The following is a 20,955-nucleotide window of genomic DNA, read 5'->3' as shown; positions in this document are numbered from 1 at the left end:
TTTCTTATCCCTTAACGTTACACTTATCATTCTTCTTTCCATAGCTCGTTACGTCGTCCTCAATTTAAGTAGAACCCTTTAAGTAGATTAATTTTTAGACCCACCCTTCTGTTTTGCCTTTCCAGGTCAGTGAGCATGCATTGCAATTGGTCGCCTGAATTACTAAGCGAGGCAATATCATCAGCGAATCGCAAGTTACTAAAGTACTCTCCATTAACTCTTATCCCTAATTGTTCTCAATCCAGGTCTCTGAATACCTCCTGTAAACACGCTGTGATTAGCATTGGAGAGATCGTATCTCCCTGCCTGACGCCTTTCCTTACTGGGATTTTGTTGCTGTCTTTACGGAGGACTACGGTGGCTGTGGAGCCGCTATAGATGTCTTTCAGTATTTTTTACATACGGCTCGTCTACACCCTGAGTCAGTAATGCCTCCATGACTACTGAGGTCTCGATTGAATCAAACGCTTTCTCGTAATCATTGAAAGCTATATATAAGTGTTGGTTATATTCCGCACATTTCTCTATCACCTGATTGAAAGTGTGAATATGGTCTATTGTTGAGTATCTTTTACTGAATCCTGCCTGGTTCTTTGGTTGACCGAAGTCTATTGTGTTCCTTATTCTATTTGCGATTACCTTAGTAAATACTTTGTAGACAATGGACAGTATGCTGATCGGTCTATAGTTTTTCAAGTCTTTGGCGTCCGCTTTCTTATGGATTAGGATTATGTTAGCGTTCTTGCAAGATTTCGGTACGCTCGAAGTCATGAGGCATTGCGTATAAAGGGTGGTCAGTTTTTCTCGAGCAATCTGCTCACCATCGTTCGACGAACCTGCTGTTACCTGATCCTCCCCAGTGGCCTTCGCCCATGGCATAGCTCCCATGGATTTCTTTACTACTTCCGGCGTTACCTGTAGGATTGCAAGTTGCTCTAGACTATTCTCTGTTTCATTATCGTCGTGGGCGCCACTGGCACTGTATAAATCTCCATAGAACTCCCGAGTCACTTGAACGATCTCAATAATATTAGTTATGATATTGCCAGCTTTGTCTTTTAACGCACACATCTGAGTCTTGCCTATTCCTAGTTTCTTCTTCACTGTTATTAGGCTTCCTCCGTTCCTGATATCATGTTCAATTCTGTCCATAGTGACACGTGCACTTGCCTATCTTTATCGGGCGACCACGTTTCGCCACCTAACAAATGCTATCGCACAGCGCGGGACGCGCCTGCATGTATCAGAAGTTTCTGGAATGTTCTCGATGCTTCTACCTACTGTCTGTTGTAGCCGAACCTTGTGTTATCTGATTTCATCGCGTGACGCGTATGTTGTAGAACTTTGTGGAAGACACGCGGGTCTCAGTGATTAGTCTGGAACGTTCGACGACAGCTGTATAAAAGCCGACGCGCTTGACCCGCTGCTCAGATTTTCGGCGATCGCCGACTGTGTTCGCCGCTATCGTTGTGCTTTAAGTGTAGGCTGTCTTTGTGGGAACAGCTTCGCCCAATGAAAACTAGTTTTATCTTTCACAGTATTGCTACTGTGTTCTTTAATGTCACTACCACGTGACATCTGGTGGAGGTGCTAGTGCGTTGATGTACCGAACGCCCCCACAAAGCCGCGATCCAAGCCCCACCGCCGAGGACAAAACCAACATCGCCCAAGACGAGCGTGCTAGCCGCAGCCTGCAAGGACTGCCCCCAGAGCGCGGACTTCTACCTGAGACGACAAAGACGATCGTGGTCAACACAACCCCAATGGCTGCCCCAGCGTCCACCGGTATCCTACAACAACCTCGGGACCCACCGACCTTCCATGGAGCAGCGCCTGAAGACCCGGAATCCTGGCTGGAGATGTACGAACGAATCGCGACTTTCAACAATTGGGACTCCGACGACAAGCTGCGGCACGTATACTTCGCCTTAGAAGACGCCGTCAGAACGTGGTTTTAGAACCGTGAGTCAACCATGACCACATTCGACCAGTTCTGTAGCGGCTTCCTGCGCACCATTACGAGCGTCGTGCGCAAGGAAAGGGCCGAAGCTATGCTGGACGCCCGAGTGCAGCTACCAAACGAGAACATTGCCATCTTTACGGAAACATTGAGCCGTCTGTTCCGCCACGCCGACCCGGATATGCCCGAGGAGAAGAAAGCCCGCCTACTCATGCGTGGTGTGAAGGAAGAACTTTTCGGCGCAATGATACGAAGCCCACCGAAGAACGTAGAAGAGTTCCCTCGCGAGGCCACCAGCATCGAGAAGGCATTCGAAATGCGGAACCGGCAATTCAACCGCCACACGACCTCTACCAATTACGCAGAAATTCAATCACTGGCCACCGACGATCTGCGCGAGACTATCAGAGCGGTCGTACGGGAAGAGTTGCCGAGGTTGTACCCCAGGTCGCCGCCTGATGTAGCCTCAATCGCCGAAATCGTCAAAGATGAGCTTGAGCGATCGCGTGGAGTTCCTGAGCTGCAACCAGAATCACCGCAGCCCCCTGCGGGAAGCAATGACCTACGCCGCCGTCGCCCGCCGTCAAGGCACCCCTCCACGACCACGCCATGGCCCTATAACGCCGCAATTCCGTCGTCCACCGCCGCCACCACCATCCCGCCCGACCGTTGCCCAGCGCCGCTACGCGAGGAAGACGGACACCGCCCGCTCTGCTACCACTGCGGAGAAGCGCGCCATGTCTACCGCCGATGCCCATACCGGGAGATGGGACTGCGAGGGTTCCTCGTGAACGCGCCGCGACCTCATCTTGGTGAACGACCTCGTGATATCGCCGAGTACCTCGCCACCACTCAGTGGAGCACTCGGCGACCGTCCCGTTCGCCGTCACCAGGCAGCTACCTGTCGCCGCAGCGCCGACCATACACTGGCCCAGCCCGGGGCCGGTCTGCGAGCCCATATCCGGAAAACTAAAAGCAGCAACCGATGGAGAGGCAGTTGCTGTTCGTTGAACTGACGAAGATCCTCCGCCGCCGACGAAGACACCAAAGAAAATTCCTTGACGACATAACGACACGCCGCCGTCGCGACGAAGTCTGGAAGCAAAGAACACGCCGAAAAAAGACGACCTGACGACGCCAAGTATAAGCTAGTATAGCCAAGTATATAGTATATAAGCCAAGTATAGGCCAACACGACGCAGCCGTGATCCGATGCCAAGACCTAATTGCAATGCCAGACAAAGAACCACCGACCTCGACGTGCTTCTCGACGCGGTCACCGATTTAGTGGACACAGGAGCCGATTACTACGTCATGAGTGGACCCATCGCCGCGCAGTTGAAGAAAGCTAAAACTGCATGGGAAGGCCCTCAAATTCGGACCGCTGGAGGACACCTCATCACGCCGACTGGAATCTGCACAGCAAGAATAACCATTCATGAGTGGACTTACCCTGCCAGCTTCGTTATCCTCCAACAGTGTCCATGAGACGTCATTCTCGGCATGTACTTCCTGAACCAACACGGCTCAATCATCGACCTGAAGTCGAAGTCGATAACGCTGTCGGAAGATCGCGCGATAGCGCCAGTGAGCTGTCGTAGTCACCATGCCTTAAGCGTGCTAGGAAGTGAAGTCAGCATCCCGCCTCGCTCCAGCATTGTTTTTCCATCGGCACGAAAACACCTGCCGACGTAGAAGGCGTCATCGAGGGTGACCAACGTCTACTGCTAGACCGTGAAATTTGCGTCGCAAGAGGGATCGCTCGACTGCATGGAGGGAAAACTGAAGTGTTGCTGACAAACTTCAGCCAGGAGTTCAAGCACATCAACAAGGGCACGACAATCGCATACATCTATTCAATAGAATAAGCGCCAAAATTGACGGCACACAAGAAGAAATACAGACAGGACAAGGCGCTACTTGCAACTGTTTATTGAAATGACAAGTGGCTAATTATATAGCCATGAGGAGAGGAGAACGAAAAAAGAGGGACACTGAATATGTAATGCGCACGTGCGAGAACACCGAAGATATAGGGAATCACGCTTAATCTAAATATAAAACTTATCTAAAAACATGCTTTCATTCGTGTATATATTCAAAGGCGGGGTACTGACACAGTTCTCCCCTCTTTTCTATTCTATTGAAAGCTATGCACCAACTAGCCCCACAACGTGTTTTGCTGCAATACCTTTCTTCTACAGTGGGCCCCTTTCTATGTGTGCCTTCCAGTGCGCCGAATCCTTTGGTGGTGGTCTGTCATATCGCCCTTGCGACGTGCCGAGCGAGAACCCTAGGATACTGCATTAGGAAGGGACTTGTACCGACAGAATTCGCCACTCTGTTCGGTTGCGTTAGACCGTCGGTTGGCCATGTGAAAAGAATGTGCAGGATACTATGTTCCGAGATATGGCGACAGGTCCGCCTGCTCTACGATTGGCTTCACCTGGTATGCTTTTCGCTGGACACAGTGCACATTGCAAGTACTAAGCTGCAGTCCCTTCGAAAGCTTGCAGCTCAGAATACGAAATTTCTATGGCGTAAGACCCTACCCATTCTTCCTAAAGGAGGCGAAACCAAGGAAGCCAGCAGCACGGCGCTGCAAATTCTCGGGGGAGCCTTCATCCCAGAAGACATCGTCGACGTCCTCAAGAAAGGCCCCAAGTTCAGCTCCGAGCCCAGGATCCCGGGACATGAACTTCTTTCCTTGAATAGAAGGATTTCCAACAAAGCTACACTAGAGGACAAGGAAAGGTGTCTGCTGGACGGAGTTGACAGCCTGACCAGAACGGTGTCTTCTCAACGACAATGACCTTCGACTCCTGCAGGCCGACAAAGAAGGAGGGTTCGTGGCCATGCCGTCGGGCATGTTTAACGAAAAGGCTCTACAAGCCATCCAGAAGAATTTCAAGGTAACGAAACTCAAGCCAAGTAAGGAAAAGAGCCGTGCCATACCTGTGTGTGAAGACCTTGGACTACAGAAGCTCGCTAATAGCGTCCACAAATGTAGGGAAAACTGTTTAAGTGTATTCTTTACTGCAAAAACGCACAAAGATGATATACCGTTCAGATGTATTGTGAGTGAAAGAGCTTCCTGGCAAAACAACGTTAGCCGCTACCTTCTAAAGCAGCTTAACGCGTTGGTCATAGATGACCCATTCATGGTAAAGAATAATTTTGACGTCATAGCCTTTTTACGTGAGTCCCATTCGATAGGATGTTTGTTTTCAATAGATGTTGTTGACCTTTTTTTTATTTTATCCCGCAGAAAGAATTGTTAGCTGCCGTCCTGAGTTGCATTGAGATGAACGGGCAGGTATCCTTTCAGAATACCGCAGGAATTTCCGTGGATAACTTCATGGCACTCTTGGAGTTTTATTTGTGCTCAACAGTTGTGTGTTTTCAAGGCCACTTTTATGTGCAAAGGAAAGGAATTTGTATTGGCTCGTGCGTGGCTCCCGTACTTTGCAACATTTTCCTTGCGGGCATCGATAGAGCGCTATCGAAGGTGTTTGACGGAGGCAAAGTGCTCAAGGTTTTTAGGTATGCTGACGATTTTTTAATATTACTGACGGAACGATCTTGCATGACTTACTCGCATACTGTGCAGGGCATTTTAACTGATTTTAAACAGCAAGGAAAAGGCTTAGATTTTACTTTCGAACTAGCCAAGGATAACAGCTTGCAGTTTTTAGACCTTCACATAACCCTTACAGACGAAGGCTCCTGCTGGATGTACCGACCCCGTGCCCGCAAGGAGGAGTGGCCGTATGAGTCTACACACTCCAAGACTGTTAAACGAGTAATTGCTACTATGTGCCTTGAATCCGCGCTGAGAAAATCGTGCTGTCATAAGGCACAAGCAAGCTTTGACGACCAGATTTTGAAGTTGAGGATGGCTGGCTTTCCTTGCTTGGTTTTAAGCGCAGTTACGGAGGCGTTTTTGAAAAAAAAGAACTAAAAAAAAAGAAGTAAAGAAGGTCAAACAGTCGAAAAGAAAGCTATAGCGGTGGTGATTCCATATTCTCATAAAGTGGCGCATAATCTGAAACACGTCGCCGTGAAATACAAAATTCCTGTGGTTTTTTCCGCGCCGCGAAAGCTTGCTACTTTGTGCCGCCTGATTGGTCCGGATGACTCTAAAGAAGTAGGGTGTTCTATTAAACATACGAACCCTTTTGTTAAGTGTGAAGAAGGGGTAGTATACCACATTCCACTGAAGTGTGGAAAAGTATATCGGCCAAACTGGCCGATGTATTAATGAACGCCTGCGGGAGCATAAGCTTTCATTGAAAAATGAATATGGTTCTAACTTGCCGCTTCATTGCAAGGCCTGCGGAAATGAGGATGAACGGGTATGTGAAGCAAGGCTTCATGATACGACAATCATGTATAAAAGTAAAGAATCTGTTGCGCGTGAATTATTGGAGGCCAACGAGATTGAGAAAAGAGGGGGCAACTGTGTCAGTACCCCGTCTTTGAATATATACACGAATGAAAGCATGTTTTTAGATAAGTTTTATATTTAGATTAAGCGTGATTCCCTATATCTTCAGTGTTCTCGCACGTGCGCATTCACATATTCAGTGTCCCTCGTTTTTCGTTCTCCTCTCCTCATGGCTATATAATTAGCCACTTGTCATTTCAATAAACAGTTGCAAGTAGCGCCTTGTCCTGTCTGTATTTCTTCTTGTGCGCCGTAAATTTTGGTGCTTATTCTATTGAAAGCTATGCACCAACTAGCCCCACAACGTGTTTTACTGCGTACATCTAGGAAATTCTGGAAACCAGTAACGCATTTGTCCTTTCGGATTCCGCCGCATTTGCCCCGACGACGATGGTTCCCGAACCAGACTACAACATTAACCCAAGTCTCCCCGTGATTAAGCAACAGCATCTCAGAAGTCTGCTCCGACGATACAAAGGCTGCTTTTCGACGTCATCGAGGATTCGACAAACACCAGTCGCCAAGCATCGCATAATCACCGAGGAGTGTGCTCGACCACTCCGCCAGAGCCCTTACCGAATTTCGACGCGAGAACGTGAAGTTATAAGAGAACAAGTCGACGAAATGCTGCGTGATGACATCATCCAGCCGTCAAAAAGCGCGTGGACATCCCCTGTTGTCTTGGTGAAGAAAGAGGATAGAACCTTACGTTTCTGCGTCGATTATCGTCAACTGAACAAGATCACAAAGAAGGATGTATAACCCTACCGCGAATAGACGACGCATTAGATCAGCTCTGCAAGGCAAAATACTTCTCGTCGATGGATCTCAAGTCTGGCTACTGGCAAATAGAAGTCGACGAGAGATCGCGAAAAGACCGCCTACATCACGCCAGACGGCCTCTACGAGTTCAAGGTCATGTCATTCGGACTGCGCTCGGCGCCTGCAACGTCCCAGCGTGTCATGAACACGGGGTAAGCAGGATTGAAGTGGCAGACCTGTCTTGTTTACTGGGATGGCGTCGTCTTCCTCGCTGGAAATTTCGACGATCACCTTAGGCGGCTTGCGACAGTACTAGAGGCCATCAAGTCATCAGGGCTCACTCTGAACCCAGAAAAGTGCCGCTTCGCTTACGATGAGCTTCTATTCCTAGGTCACGTCATCAGCAAGTCTGGTGTCCGCCCCTACTGGCAGAAGACAGCTGCCATCGCAAAGTTCCCGCAGCCCATCGACAATAAGGCAGTGCGTAGATTCCTTGGCATGTGTGCCTACTACAGGCGCTTTGTCAATGACTTTTCACGCATCGCTGAGCCGCTGACACAGCTAACTAAATGTGACGTCGAGTTCAAGTGGGAGACGCCGCAGGCCGACGCACTTCAAGAACTCAAACGACGCAGGCAGTCGCCGCCCGCACTTGCGCACTTAGACGAGGGCGCCGATACAGAAATACACACTGTCGCCAGTAGCCTTGGCCTCGGTGCCGTCCTAGTCCAGACCTTATGTTGGCAGCGAATTTAAAGGATCCTTCAGGACGGCTGGAGCGCTGGAGCCTAAGACTGGAAGAATATGTTATCACTGTAACCTATCAGTCCGAACGAAAACACTCTGATGCCGATTGCTTATCACGCGGCCCCATTGATCGATGCCGCAAGATGACGAAGATGACGACGCCTTCCTTGGACATGAACACGTGACAGCTTACGCTAGCCGGTCGTTGTCAAAAGCGGAAGGCAATTATTCTAAAACCGAAAAGGAATGCCTCGCCATCGTTTGGGCTACAGCGAAATTTTGCCTTTACCTATATGGCAGGCCATTCAAAGTCGTCAGCGACCATCACGCCTTGTGTTGACAGCGAATTTAAAGGATCCTTCAGGACGGCTGGAGCGCTGGAGCCTAAGACTTGAAGCATATGTTATCACTGTAACCTATAAGTCCGGACGAAAACAGTCTGCCGATGCCGATTGCTTATCACGCGGCCCCATTGATCGCTGCCGCAAGATGACGAAGATGACGACGCCTTCCTTGGAATTTGAAGCGCGGAAGACTTCGCTGAACAGCAGAGAGCAGACCCGGATTTGAAAAACCTCGTCCAGTATTAGGAAGGGCACACCGACGTTGTCCCTAGGGCATTTAAGCGAGCATTGTCTTCGTTCTCGCTTCAAAACAACCTACTCGTAAAGAAGAACTTCTCACCAGTGCATGCCAACTACCTTCTTGTTGTCCAGTCAGGACTGCGTCCAGAAGTATGTCACGCCCTACACGACGATCCGACCGCTGCACACCTCGGATTTTCCCGGACACTATCGAGGATACAGGAAAGGTTTTATTGGCCGCGCCTGACCGCCGACGTCGCCCGTTATGTGAGAACATGCAGAGACTGTCAGCGACGCATGATCCCACTGACAAGGCCAGCGGGATTACTACAGCCAATCGAGCCTCCTTGCCGACCATTTTAGCAGATCGGGAAGGACTTGTTGGGACTCTTTCCGATGTCAACAACCGGAAATAAGTGGGTCGTCGTGGCGACGGACTAACTCACCCGCTTCGCTGAAACTAAAGCACTGCCGAAAGGTAGCGGACCCGAAGTGGCAAAATTCTTTGTCGAGAACATTCTGCTGAGACATGGTGCCCCAGAAGTCCTCATCGCGGACAGAAGAACGGCCTTTACAACAGAGTTCACCTAAGCCATTGTGTAATACAGCCATACAAGGCACAGGAGGACAACGGCCTACCACTCACAGACGAATGGTCTTACGGAGAGCCTGAATAAGACCCTCGCTGACATGCTAGCAATGTAGTACGTCGACATCGAACACAAGACCTGGGATGCCGTCCCGCCATACGTAACATTCGCTTACAACGTGGCGGTGCAAGAAACAACACAGATCACGCCGTTTAAGCTGGTCAACGGCACGAAGCCGACGACGATGCTGGACGCCATGGTGCCGTACGTCCCTGAAGAAGAGAATCTTGACGTCGCTACTTATCTCCAGCACGCTGAAGAAGCTCGACAGCTCGCCCGACTACGGGTCAAGAACCAGCAGCGTACCGACAGCCGACACTACAACCTCCGACGACGCTTCGTCGAGTACCAGCCCGGCGAGCGTGTTTGGGTATGCACCCCGATACGCCGACGATGACTGAGTGAGAAACTATTGCGACGCTATTTCGGACCCTACAAGGTCATCCGACGTATTGGCGTATTAGAATATGAGGTAGTGCCAAACGGCATTTCGCATTCACAGCGGCGCCGCGCACGATCTGAAGTGTTCCACGTGGTGCGTCTTAAACCCTTTTACGGACGCTGACGAGCTTCCTTATTTTATGTGCTTTGCTACGAGTGCTTTCTTTTATTACTTTCGTGTGTTTGGAGCATCGAGTTGATGCTATTTAAGAGGGGGGTATTGACACGGTGCACTTGCCTATCTTTATCGGGCGACTACGTTTCGCCGCCTAACAAATGTTATCGCACAGCGCGGGACGCGCCTGCATGTATCAGAAGTTTCTGGAATATTGTCGATGCTGCTATCCACTGTCTGTTGGCGCCGAACCTTGTGTTGTCTGATTTCATCGCGTGACGCGTATGGTGTAGAACTTTGTGGAAGACAGGCGGGTCTCAGCGATTAGTATTGAACATTCAACAACTGGGGGGGGGGGGCTGTATAAATGCCGACGCGCTTGACCCACTGCTCAGATTTTCGACTATCGCGACTGTGTTCGCCGCTATCGTTGTGCTTTAAGCGTAGCCTGTCTTTGTGGGCACAGGTTCGCTCAGTAAAAGCAAGTTTTGTCTTTCACAGTATTGCTACTGTGTTCTTTCACGTCACTACCACGTGACAATATTATACTTCCTTATGGCAGCTGTCTTGCGCTTGTTGATTAATTTCGAAAGTTCTGTAAGTTCTATTCTAGCTGTAGGGTTAGCCGCTTTGATACATTTTCATTTCTTGATCAGGTCTTCCGTCTCCTGCGATAGCTTACTGGCATGCTGTCTAACAGAGTTACCACCGACTTCTATTGCACGCCGACTTAATGATGCGCATAACATTGTCGTTAATATCTTCAACACTAAGGTCCTCTTCCTTAGTTAGGCCGAATGCCTGTTCCGTAGCTTGATCCGGAATTCCTCTATTTTCCCTCTTATCGCTAACTCATTGATCGGCTCTTATGTACAGGTTTCTTCCGTTTCCTCCTCAAGTTTACGCTAATTCGAGTTCTTACCATCCTATGGTCACTGGAGCGCACCTTGCCGAGCACGTCCACATCTTGTGTGATGCCAGGGTTAGCGCAGAGTATAAGGTCTATTTCATTTCTAGTCTCGCCATTTGGGCTCCTCCACGTCCACGTTCGGCTATTTCGCTTTTGGAAGAAGGTATTCATTATCCGCACATTATTCTGTTCTGCAAACTCTACTAAAGCTCGCCCCCGCTATTCCTAGAGGAGCCTACGCCATATTCCCCCACTCACTTGTCTCCAGCCTGCTTCTTGCCTACCCTGGCATTGAAGTCGCCCATCAGTATAGTGTATTTTGTTTTGACTTTACGCATCGCCGATTCCACGTCTTCATAGAAGCTTTCGACTTCCTGGTCATCATGACTAGACGTAGGGGCGTAGACCAGTACGACCTTCAATTTGTACCTCTTATTAAGTTTCACAACAAGACATGCCACCCTCTTGTTAATGCTATAAAATTCGTGTGTGTTACCAGCTATATCCTTATTAATCAGGAATCTGACTCCTAGTTGTCGTCTCTCTGCTAAGCCCCGGTAGCACAGGACGGGCCTGCTTTTCCTCCTAACTTCACTGTGCCCTATTATATCCCATTTACTGCCCTCTAATTCCTCCAATAGCACTGCTAGACTCGCCTCCTTAGATAACATTCAGCGTTAAAAGTTGCCAGGTTCAGATTCCAATGGCGGCCTGTCCGGAACCAGGGATTTTTAGCACGCTTTGCTGCGTCGCAAGTCTGACCCCCACCGTGGTCAGTTGCTTCGCAGCTGCTGGGGACTGAGGGCCGGGGTTTCATTGTTGTGTTCATATACGAGGTTGTGGCCAAGTACTGCACCAGGGTGGCCAATCCTGCTCTGGTGAGGGAGTGCATTATCGGTTCTGGTCACCGGAATCGGGCCACACGCCAGGCCTGTTTATGCAACTTCATCATCACGCGCATTTTTTTAATACGGTGGAAAATTGCGTGGCACCGGGACTCGAGCCACGGTCCTCTTGCACGCGAGACGGATGTTCTACCTCTACGCCACCGCTGCACCCCTTGTTTGTTGGGTTTGTTAATGCCCTTTAGCAAAGCCAACAGATAGTTGCGTTTTACATGACCTGTTCATGAGAGTAATGTCCATAGCAGTGAATTATTTAGATCATGTATCGGGTGGTAAAGGCATTGTTGTAGTCACATGACAGCGCTCTTCAAGAAAGCACTTCGGTTACTCTCCGTCGGCGAAAACATTTCGCATATAATTTGAACATCTTAGAACTGCTCCACAAATGCATCTTTGGAATAAATTATTTGGCGCTCAGATTAAATCTGTGGTAGCTGAATTAAATCCACTGGCGCTTGGACTGAAATAGTTGGCGCTGGAAAATCTAGTAGATTTGAATGGTGCACATATCCGGCTAAGCGGTTATTTAAAATGGATATCCTCAATATCCGTTTCTTAAAGTGCTGATAACCGGGCTACCGGTATTTGAGACCGGATTCACTTCCCTCCGCTTTAACTGGATAGCCGGTTATCACTACTAGGCAAACACTACTAGCTACTCGCTTCTATGGCGCTGAATATGTATCGCAGCATTCATTGGCTTCTACTGTTTGTCCAGAAGACTGAGTAGTCGCCTCCAACAGGCATGCAGTGGCAACTCTTTTAGAGTGTCTTACTTTTTTATGGTGTCCAAAGTGGCAAGACTAAATTAATTTCTCGCTACTTGTCTTCTTCATCAACTGTGCTCATTGTCAGAGACACTGCTCAAGGCCAGACATTGGACGTGGTGCTCGTTGTTAAACTTCCTAAGCGCCTCGACCTTTTCATTGTCGGTCAATTGGGCAGGAGGTAAACAAAAGAGAAAATCATCTACATGCTTGAAGCATCAGACCACACGGCATTTGCACACGGCTCGTCCGTTTTTTGCTTTCGCATGGCCACCAAGGGCTGCAGCGATTGGTGATCAAATACCATCGTTTTTCAGAAAAGTTGTCGCGATAAAGCAGACGTAGAGGTACTGCGAATATACGATTAGGAGGTCGATTAACATTTCCGAATTCGCACCACGTGCGTTCTCAAATTCCAGAACACCTGACGAGTCAGTAGCTTCTTCAGCTGCCCCGATAGCTAGTTTTTGTGGAATGCTGTAGAACATGCCCTACAGCATCTGGTCCGTATTTTTTTTGGAGCGCAGTTAGCCGACCGCTCCTGCGGCGAGCGTCGTCATAACTGAGCGAGTAAGCTTAGCGAAGGATGAAGGACGCGGAGCTGAGCGGGAATTAAAGACGCGGGAAGGAAAGCGGAGGAGAAGGGCATGGTGAATGCATGTGAAAATAAGCGTAGTGCGGCATCCAGACACGCGCAGCCCAAGTGACGCGTGTCCGCGGCGACTGCCACACGTCACCCAGGCCCTGCCTCTCGCGATCTGCAGATTAGCGAGCCAGACATCGCTCCATGTGCACCGTGCCGCGCGAGACAGGTTGCCGGTGCCGGCGAATGTCGTTACTGCGATGTTGAGAGTATGGACAGACTGTATTTACAATATATTGTCACGTGGTGGTGACGTTCAAGAACACAGTAGCAATACTGTGAAAGATGAAACTAACGTTTATTGGGCGAACCTGCGCCCACAAAAACAGGCTACACTTATAGCACAACAATAGCGTCGAACACGGTCAGCGATCGTCGAAAAATCTGATCAGCGGGTCAAGCGCGTCGGCTTTTATACAGCAGTCGTCGAATGTGCCAGACTAATCGTTGCGACCCGCGTGCCTTCCACAAAGTTCTACACCATTCGCGTCACGCGATGATATCTTATAACACAAGGTTCGGCGACAACAGAGCCGGATAGAAGCATCGATAACTTTCCAGAAACTTCGGATACATGCAGGCGCGTCCCGCACTGTGCGATAACATTTGTTAGGCGGCGAAACGTGGTCGCCCGATAAAGATCAGTACACGTGTCAATATGGTGGTGAACAACAGATGTTTAAAAGGCCTGTCGCCGAAATCAAAGACGTCACTGTACGATTCGAGCAGGAGACGTATGTGCGTGGTGAGGTCAGCTGCAATCATTTTGGTGAAGTCATCCGTTAACGAACCAGAGGTGTGAGCTGCAATTGACGCTAATAAACCACTCTCGGCATTCCAACTCTCAACGTCAAATTCTAAAGTACTAGAAACGCTGGCCAAGAACATGCCGGCCGGAAGCACTTGAGGGCATACGCTGAAATTCAGAAGCGGTAGAACGACGTCGTTAGTAGTAACCGTGACCATCGTATGCGGAACAGCAACGTTCTGGTTCAAAAGCACGTCGACAATTCACCGTCAGGAATCTGTGACTGTGAGGTGAAAGTGACGTAAGTGGCTGCCTCGGGTGGCATACGCACAGACTGAAGCGAGCACAAGTGCGGTGGGGCGGTGCTCGGAGCATCGGCGAGTTGAGGCAGTTCCAACTGAAGAATGCCGGTTGTGCGGCCGATGAGAGAAAAATGATTGGGTAAAAAGTTCAATCCAAAGACAACCTTGTGAGGGCAGTTGTCAATCACAGCAAAGAGAACAGAAGTAGGGTGGCCGGCTATACCTAAACGCGCAATACACATTCCATTCAGCACGCCGCTGTCGGCCACACAAAGCACTCGCGAAGCTGATGGGTTGATGACCTTCTTTAAACGTCTATGTAGGACAGCACTCATCCTACGTAGACGTTGGCTCCAGTCTCGACGAATGCTTGAACAGTTTGATCAGAGGACAGATTTATTGCAGCATCACCTGCGAGAGCTGCATTTCTTAGTTTTCCGAAATGGTGCAGGCAAAAGCCACAGGGGACGAAAGGCAACGTGGCTGCGGCGAACGGGAAGATGGGCGACGTGTTTCTGGTGAAGGACACTGGTGCCCGCGCGGCGATGGAGAGCGACTGTACCACGTGTTTCTAGCAGAGTTGTCGGCGCTGTTAGACTCCGCGGTGGGCAAAACATTGCGGCCAGTTATATCAAAAACTTTTAGGTTGGTCTGCGTGTGAGGTGTTGAGGGCCACAAGTTGCGACAGCGTCGGGCGACATGACCAATGCGGCGACAGGTGAAACGTATCGGCTGGTCGTCTGCCGTTCTGCACTCAGTCTGGCTGCGATAACGCGGAGAGAAGCTTGAGGGTGGAGAGAAAATAGTACAAGGGCGTTCGTTGGCTCTGTGGTTGGCGACAGTACAGACAGAATGTAGAGCAATGTTTTAACGTTCCTGACGAATGATAGCTTGTACCAGGGGTATTAAAAAGGCTAGTGTCAGGGCTACGTGAACTGAAAGCTGCGGGCGCCATCGCATCCAGTTCACGTGAAACGATTCGCACCCTGTCCTTTGATTGCGACGCATGCTACTGTGCAGGTTGATCGTCACACGGCAACGTCGCGGCAGTATTGGGAAGTCTGGCGAATGGTTGCAGGACGTGCCGGTTTTCGGCCTGCTCGAACTGTCACCACTCTTTGATGATAGCATCAACTGTAGAGCAGTTTTTGCACATAAGTATACTGAAGGCGTCGTCAGCAATTCTCTTGAACACGTGCCCGAGCTTCTCAGCTTCTGTCATGTCGAGATCGGCACGGGAGGCCATTTCCTGCTTTCCGTCAATGTTACGTCCTGCTAGTTTGCCAAACAACTCTGTCACCTTCTCTTTGCATTGGTGCCAGCTGGTGAGCGTGTCTTCGTGGTTTTCGTAACGCACCATTGCCATGCATATTATGTTGAACAGGTTAGCTGGGATAAGCGTTGAGTCCCATCTGTTGATTGCACCCACGCGTTCATATATAGCCGCCTACTCTTCAACGTCGGCGCCATGGGTCCCACAGAATATTTCAGGATACTTGGGTTGCACAACCACCACCGAAGGCGACAGCAACGCAGCTGGTGACAGTGACGTTGGAGCCGGCAACGACGTTGATCCCACGTGCTTACCGTCATTCATGGCGCGGACGGTGATGCGATGTCCACTACGGAGCCCCGTTTCGAGCAGAGCGACCTGTCATCTACCATCAATATGTTTCGGGTATGTTGGGAGTTTAGACAGACTGTATTTAGAATATATATACAAGGAGAGTCGATGTAGTTAAGATGACTGAGCAACGACAACACGCAGCAGCAAGCGTCTCGCAATCTTCTTCTTCTTTCCCTCCTTTTATCCTTGCGTAACAATATATCGCGAAATGAAAACACGTATAGAGCTGCGCTCAAATGTCGCATTATGGACTGTCGTAATCATCGGTGAATTTTTCGGTTTTGTTTTAGGTTCAAATTTTCTATCATCTAACTTTGGTCGTAGTTTCTTTTATTAAAAAAAACCCTTACTTTAAGTCTTATTTGTCGGTGCGCGATTATCCATAGCTCTGTTCCTCCGGGGTACCGAATGCAGAGGCTGAATAATTGACCGCTTTATTTAGCTGGAGCAAAAGTATACCGTAAACGCGGGAAATGCCAGCAGCGCAGAATGTGCCCGTTACCTGCAGGCAGGTCACCCTGTCGTATCGGTAGAAGCGTGCGGCTCCTCCGTCGAGCGCGCACAGGCACTGCCGGCGCATCGGGTCGTCGCGACACTGCGCGTACCGGTCGATGTACAGCAGCACGTGCAGCGCCAAGAAGGCGGCGGCCACCAAGCACAGCACGCCGCCGAGGCTGCTCAGTGCGAAGCTCACGATCTGCGCAGAGAAAAAAGAGGGAGAACTTGTATAGGAATCGAATTGATCGTGGAAGTTGGATTTACTCGGAAGTTCTAAAACAAAGCCATTGGTCACTGAATTTGACCGGAAGCGCCTACAAAAACTGACGAAAGCCTTCACCCTGTTTTCACCCTCAGAATCCGTGCCTGAAGTTATTTTCTTTAATACACGGGCGTGCAGTGTAGTGTAATGCGATAATAGGAATTTCACATTGACACATATAAAGAAAAAAGACACAAAACAAGAACACAAAATAAAAGATTTACGTGCTCTTTAAGAGAAATATAACAATTAAACAAATTTTAAACAGATGGTTCTAAAGAAAAGAACACGTGGGTGTGGCGGCCGTAAAAAAAAGTTGGAAAGAAGTATTCGATTACCACAGTATTCTCCTGTTTTCACTGCTGAAGTTTATGCACTATGGACTCCAGCGAGAACGATTATCACTGACAAGCACAATATACCGTCATCTACACTGATGCGCTAAGTACACCAAAGACTTTACACCTGAACTCCGAGTGTGAACCAATCCTAGCGCTGTCCTGCGTGTTCCTGCCTTCATCGTCTCGCGCTGCCCCTTGAAGGTGTTCAGCTAGGAGATATGTTAAACACGGTGGCTTCTAACAAATAGGGAAGCTCAATTCCCTTCTGATCGGTCCGTAGCCATGTTGTCATACTGGATAATGAAGAAGATAAATGCGCATCCATGGCGGCGTCCAAGGGCCTAACGAACTTCAAAATGGCAACAGGAATGGGGCTCTTGCGCAGACAAAAAGCTACATCTCACTAAACCCGTGCTTGGCAAGAGGAGGTCATTTATTCACCAAGAACTGCTTATTGAAGTAATCCTATAGTGACTACGAATAGGGCACACGCACCTCCCACGCAACTTTTTCTTAAAGAAGAAGACCTCCAACATGCGTGAAGTGCCAAAAACCGCTAACAGTTACGCACATTTTACTGATATGTATACATATGAAAATTCACAGGCAAAATATTTTACAAAGTTTATATAAATTACATAGAACTTTACCCCTGCCTTAGTTTGGGAGTTCACCCAGTAGTGCCAATACCTGGCGTGCCTAAATTTTAAGACAGCACCGGCTTTTGCACAAGCTATAGAACAACATAACTATTGTTCTTTTCAAATTTGATTTTATAACACCTTGTTGTTGGTGCAGCATAGCTTTAGCCGCTTTCGCGCCACTTATCCCAACTTGACTATAGAACATTAGTTTGTCCAGCACTCAAGTCTGGCCTAGGTTCTGTGCAACTCACACAAAACATCTCATATCGGCAAAACTGAGTTTGTCTGGAAGCTGTAATTTCATTTATCGTCGCTACAACACGTATTTTTTACCTAGTTGGCATCTTCGCAATCTTCAGCTTTTCCATCTCTCTTCCCCTTGTCACGTCGAATAGTTGAAATTTTTCCATTCTCTGATTAACTCACCTCGACTTCTTCTGCTCAAGAGCTAAACCCCAGCCGCTAGATCTGCATCCACTAGACACCAGCATAAGTTAAATGTCTCTGTTGCGTCACCGCGCCGATGCGTCTGAATAGTGTCCTTGTCCACACTGTGGAATGCTTCTCCCAGTCCCGTTCAATAATCAAATTTCTCATGTAAATTCATTACTAATTTCTTTTATTCTTGCAGTATTTTTTATTTCTTGCTCTATGCTTATTTCGCTATCTGTATTTTCTTATCCCCACTCCTGCGATAGCCCATCTAGCTGCAGTATGTTGAAATAAATGAATAAATTACGTTTCCTGCAACGCAGTGTATCGTGCGAAATAAAAAAAATATTTATCCTTCTTTCAAAAGAAGTAGTCGTAACTTGAAATGAAAAGTGCACGTATTCTAAGAAGCAATGGCAACTTTACGTTCATAGATACCACTTCATAAATGTTCGCAGTCGATTATAAATTAGTTTGGCTCGAAGAGCAAAAGGAACTCGTTTTCTCGGAAATAATTTTGTATCGTAGCAATGCTACAGTGTTATCGTGCGTCCACGTGGCGAACCTAACGTATCGGACTACAAGCTGGATTGCATTTACTGCTGGCTGCGCAATGCTGCCGGGGTCGGTCGAAAGACAGCGGAGGAAGACAGCATATGCATAAATAGCAAGCAAGATATAGTGGTGCTCAGCACGTCTTCCGAGGACTGGGCCAGGAAATATGGGGCTATCAATAAACTACGCTATGGAGAACAAGAATTTGAAGAAAGTGCTAGCAGAACAGCTCCTGATAAGACATCCAAGGTGCTCATCTGAGGTATATCCAAGGAGGAGAGTCCGTAGGACATAGTTACATGTCTGGTAACGCTGCGCAATCCTGGAGTCTTGCACGCCAAGAGAACAGGTAGCACAGACAACGTGATTGTTTTATTTGAAGGTCTTCACGTCCCAGGATATGTGAGATATGAAGCGATGCTTATCAAATGCTTGTTGTACAGAAAGCACATCGACGTATGCTGTGGATGTGGAAGAACAGGGCTCAGGGCTGACGTGTGCCCCAATCCTGAAGACAAAATTTTCCGGGGGTGTGGGTGCAAGAATGCACAGCAGGATCACAGCTTCGATGTGGAGTGCGAACTCTGCGGCAAAGACCACCTCACGGGAGACAAAAAGTGCAAGGCAAATACAAGATACCGTACCTGCTCAGGAGACGCCTCTGGGAGCGACGAAGGGGGAAGTATAAGAGTTCGAAGAGGAAGAGTACTACTACCACAACTACAAAGAAACCCCAGGGAGCAACAACAATAACCATGAGACTGTAGCGAGCAAGTAGACTCAACGGAAAAAGAAACAAGCAGGGAAAACTATGAAAGAGACCACTCCGTTTCCTCCCCGAGACTACGCGGGGAAGCCTGTCGCGGACGCTACACGTCCAGGTCCAGGGCCCGATCATGGACGAGATCAAGGTCGAGGTCCGGTCTGAGAACTAATCGATGGGAAGACAGGGACAAAGCACAGGTAAGTGGGGCAAGGATGGTCTCCAGCACTGCTATTCAATCGCCTAAAGCTAAGGGGTCCGCCCGATGATTGCCGATGATTGCCGATGATTGTGTGCTCTTTAAAGATATTCTTTCTCTCCATGATCAAACTAGTTTATGTTGTAGTTTAAATAATATTCTTGCATGGTGCGGGTGCTGAGGAATGACACTAAACACAGATAAAAGCGTACTACTGCGAATGACACATAAGAACTCACCCCTGCTTTATACATATAAGTTAGGTCCATCACCTCTTCATTAAGTCACCAGCTATAAATACCTAGGAGTGACCCTTAACAATACACTATCATGGAATGATGACAAAACTAACACTTGCGCTTCAGCCTTCAGAAAACTATGCCTGTTGAAAGACAAACTTAAGCCCCATCTAACGTTAAAATGCTATGCTACATCTCCCTAATTAGACCTAAGCTGGAATATGCTTGCATAGTTTGGGATCCATACACAAAAACTAATATTAATAGTCTTGAGAGAAATCAGAGAAAAGCGGTCAGATTTATATTTAAAAAATTTCCAGATGGGGGGGGGGGTGATTCCCCCACCGAACTTATGAAAATTAACAACCTTGAACCACTCGAACTTAGAAGAAAAAAACAGAGACTTGAATTCCTTAAACTACTTCACACTAACAATTTGTCCCTTGACCCATCTGAACATTCATCGCAGCTATCAACCAGAACTACACGCCACCGCAGACATGATGCATTAACCCCTTACTTTGCAAGAACAAACACATATAAGGTTTCTTTTTTTCCTCGAACTGTAACCGAATGGAATTGTATAAATTGAATCCACTTCATAATTTTGTTTTTCGTTGTTCTGTTTGTTTCGTCAATATGATTTTTGTTGTATGTACCATATGTCGCCCGCCCTGCTTGGACCACGTGTCCGCAGTATTCAATAAATAAATAAATAAGAACAGGAAATGACACAGATTAAAAACATGTTAGAACAAATTACGCGAGCGAATGCAACGCTTCAAGATGAGATCAAGCAGCTTAGGGCACAAAACACGAAGCTTCAGCAAGAAAAAGAAATGAAAACACACCGTCCGCCAGTACAACGTCGACGCCTAGTCGAGCTCCAACACCTGTTCCCACACAAGCGAATGGGGAAACACCACCCTACAAAAGGATGGAGCAAGAAACGGATTAGGAAATGAGCCTCTTTGCAATCAGCGAGGTTATGGAAACGCTTAAAGAAATGTTCGATGGGTTACAGCAACAAATCACAAACATTTGTGTAGAGATTAAACAACGATTCGATGGATTAGAGAATAGAGTAGCGATACTAGAAAGCACAAAAAGGGATATTCGCCCGGAAGGCGCGGGACCGTTTAAAAGCAAACCGTATAGCAGACCGAATGCGCTAGAATATAGCAAGGCCACCGGAGGAGAACAGATAAATCAACATGGAGCCGCGTAACCAACACGCAATATGGCAATGGAACCGCTGCGGGTATCGTCGCAAGCGAAGAAACCTTCACCAGGTCCAAAAGGACTTCTTGAGCATGTGGGTGTTTAGATTTTCTAGGTATACATTGGGGCGTAAAATACAGTGCTTCACTGTCTTCCTTTCTTCTGTCCCTTTTCAAAAAATGTATTTTGCGCC

The 20,955-nt window shown here is 48.2% G+C and overlaps 1 protein-coding gene across 3 annotated transcripts in view; it reads right to left on the bottom strand.

The window, feature by feature from the left end:
- Nucleotides 1-20,955, bottom strand: part of LOC142587280 (sarcospan-like) — a 578,002-nt gene that overhangs the window by 6,638 nt on the left and 550,409 nt on the right. For 2 of the 3 annotated variants that reach the window (XM_075698151.1, XM_075698150.1), the window contains 2 exons: nucleotides 20,393-20,468; nucleotides 16,111-16,305 (listed from right to left, as the gene is read on the bottom strand). In XM_075698151.1, coding sequence (XP_075554266.1) covers nucleotides 16,111-16,305; nucleotides 20,393-20,468 — 271 coding nt within the window. The remainder of the gene's footprint in view (nucleotides 1-16,110; nucleotides 16,306-20,392; nucleotides 20,469-20,955) is intronic. The other variant, XM_075698152.1, reaches the window with a different exon arrangement.

The sequence above is a fragment of the Dermacentor variabilis genome, chromosome 7 (assembly GCF_050947875.1).
Source record: "Dermacentor variabilis isolate Ectoservices chromosome 7, ASM5094787v1, whole genome shotgun sequence".
Taxonomy (NCBI): Eukaryota; Metazoa; Arthropoda; class Arachnida; order Ixodida; family Ixodidae; genus Dermacentor; species Dermacentor variabilis.
This window is presented reverse-complemented; position numbering and strand designations above follow the sequence as displayed.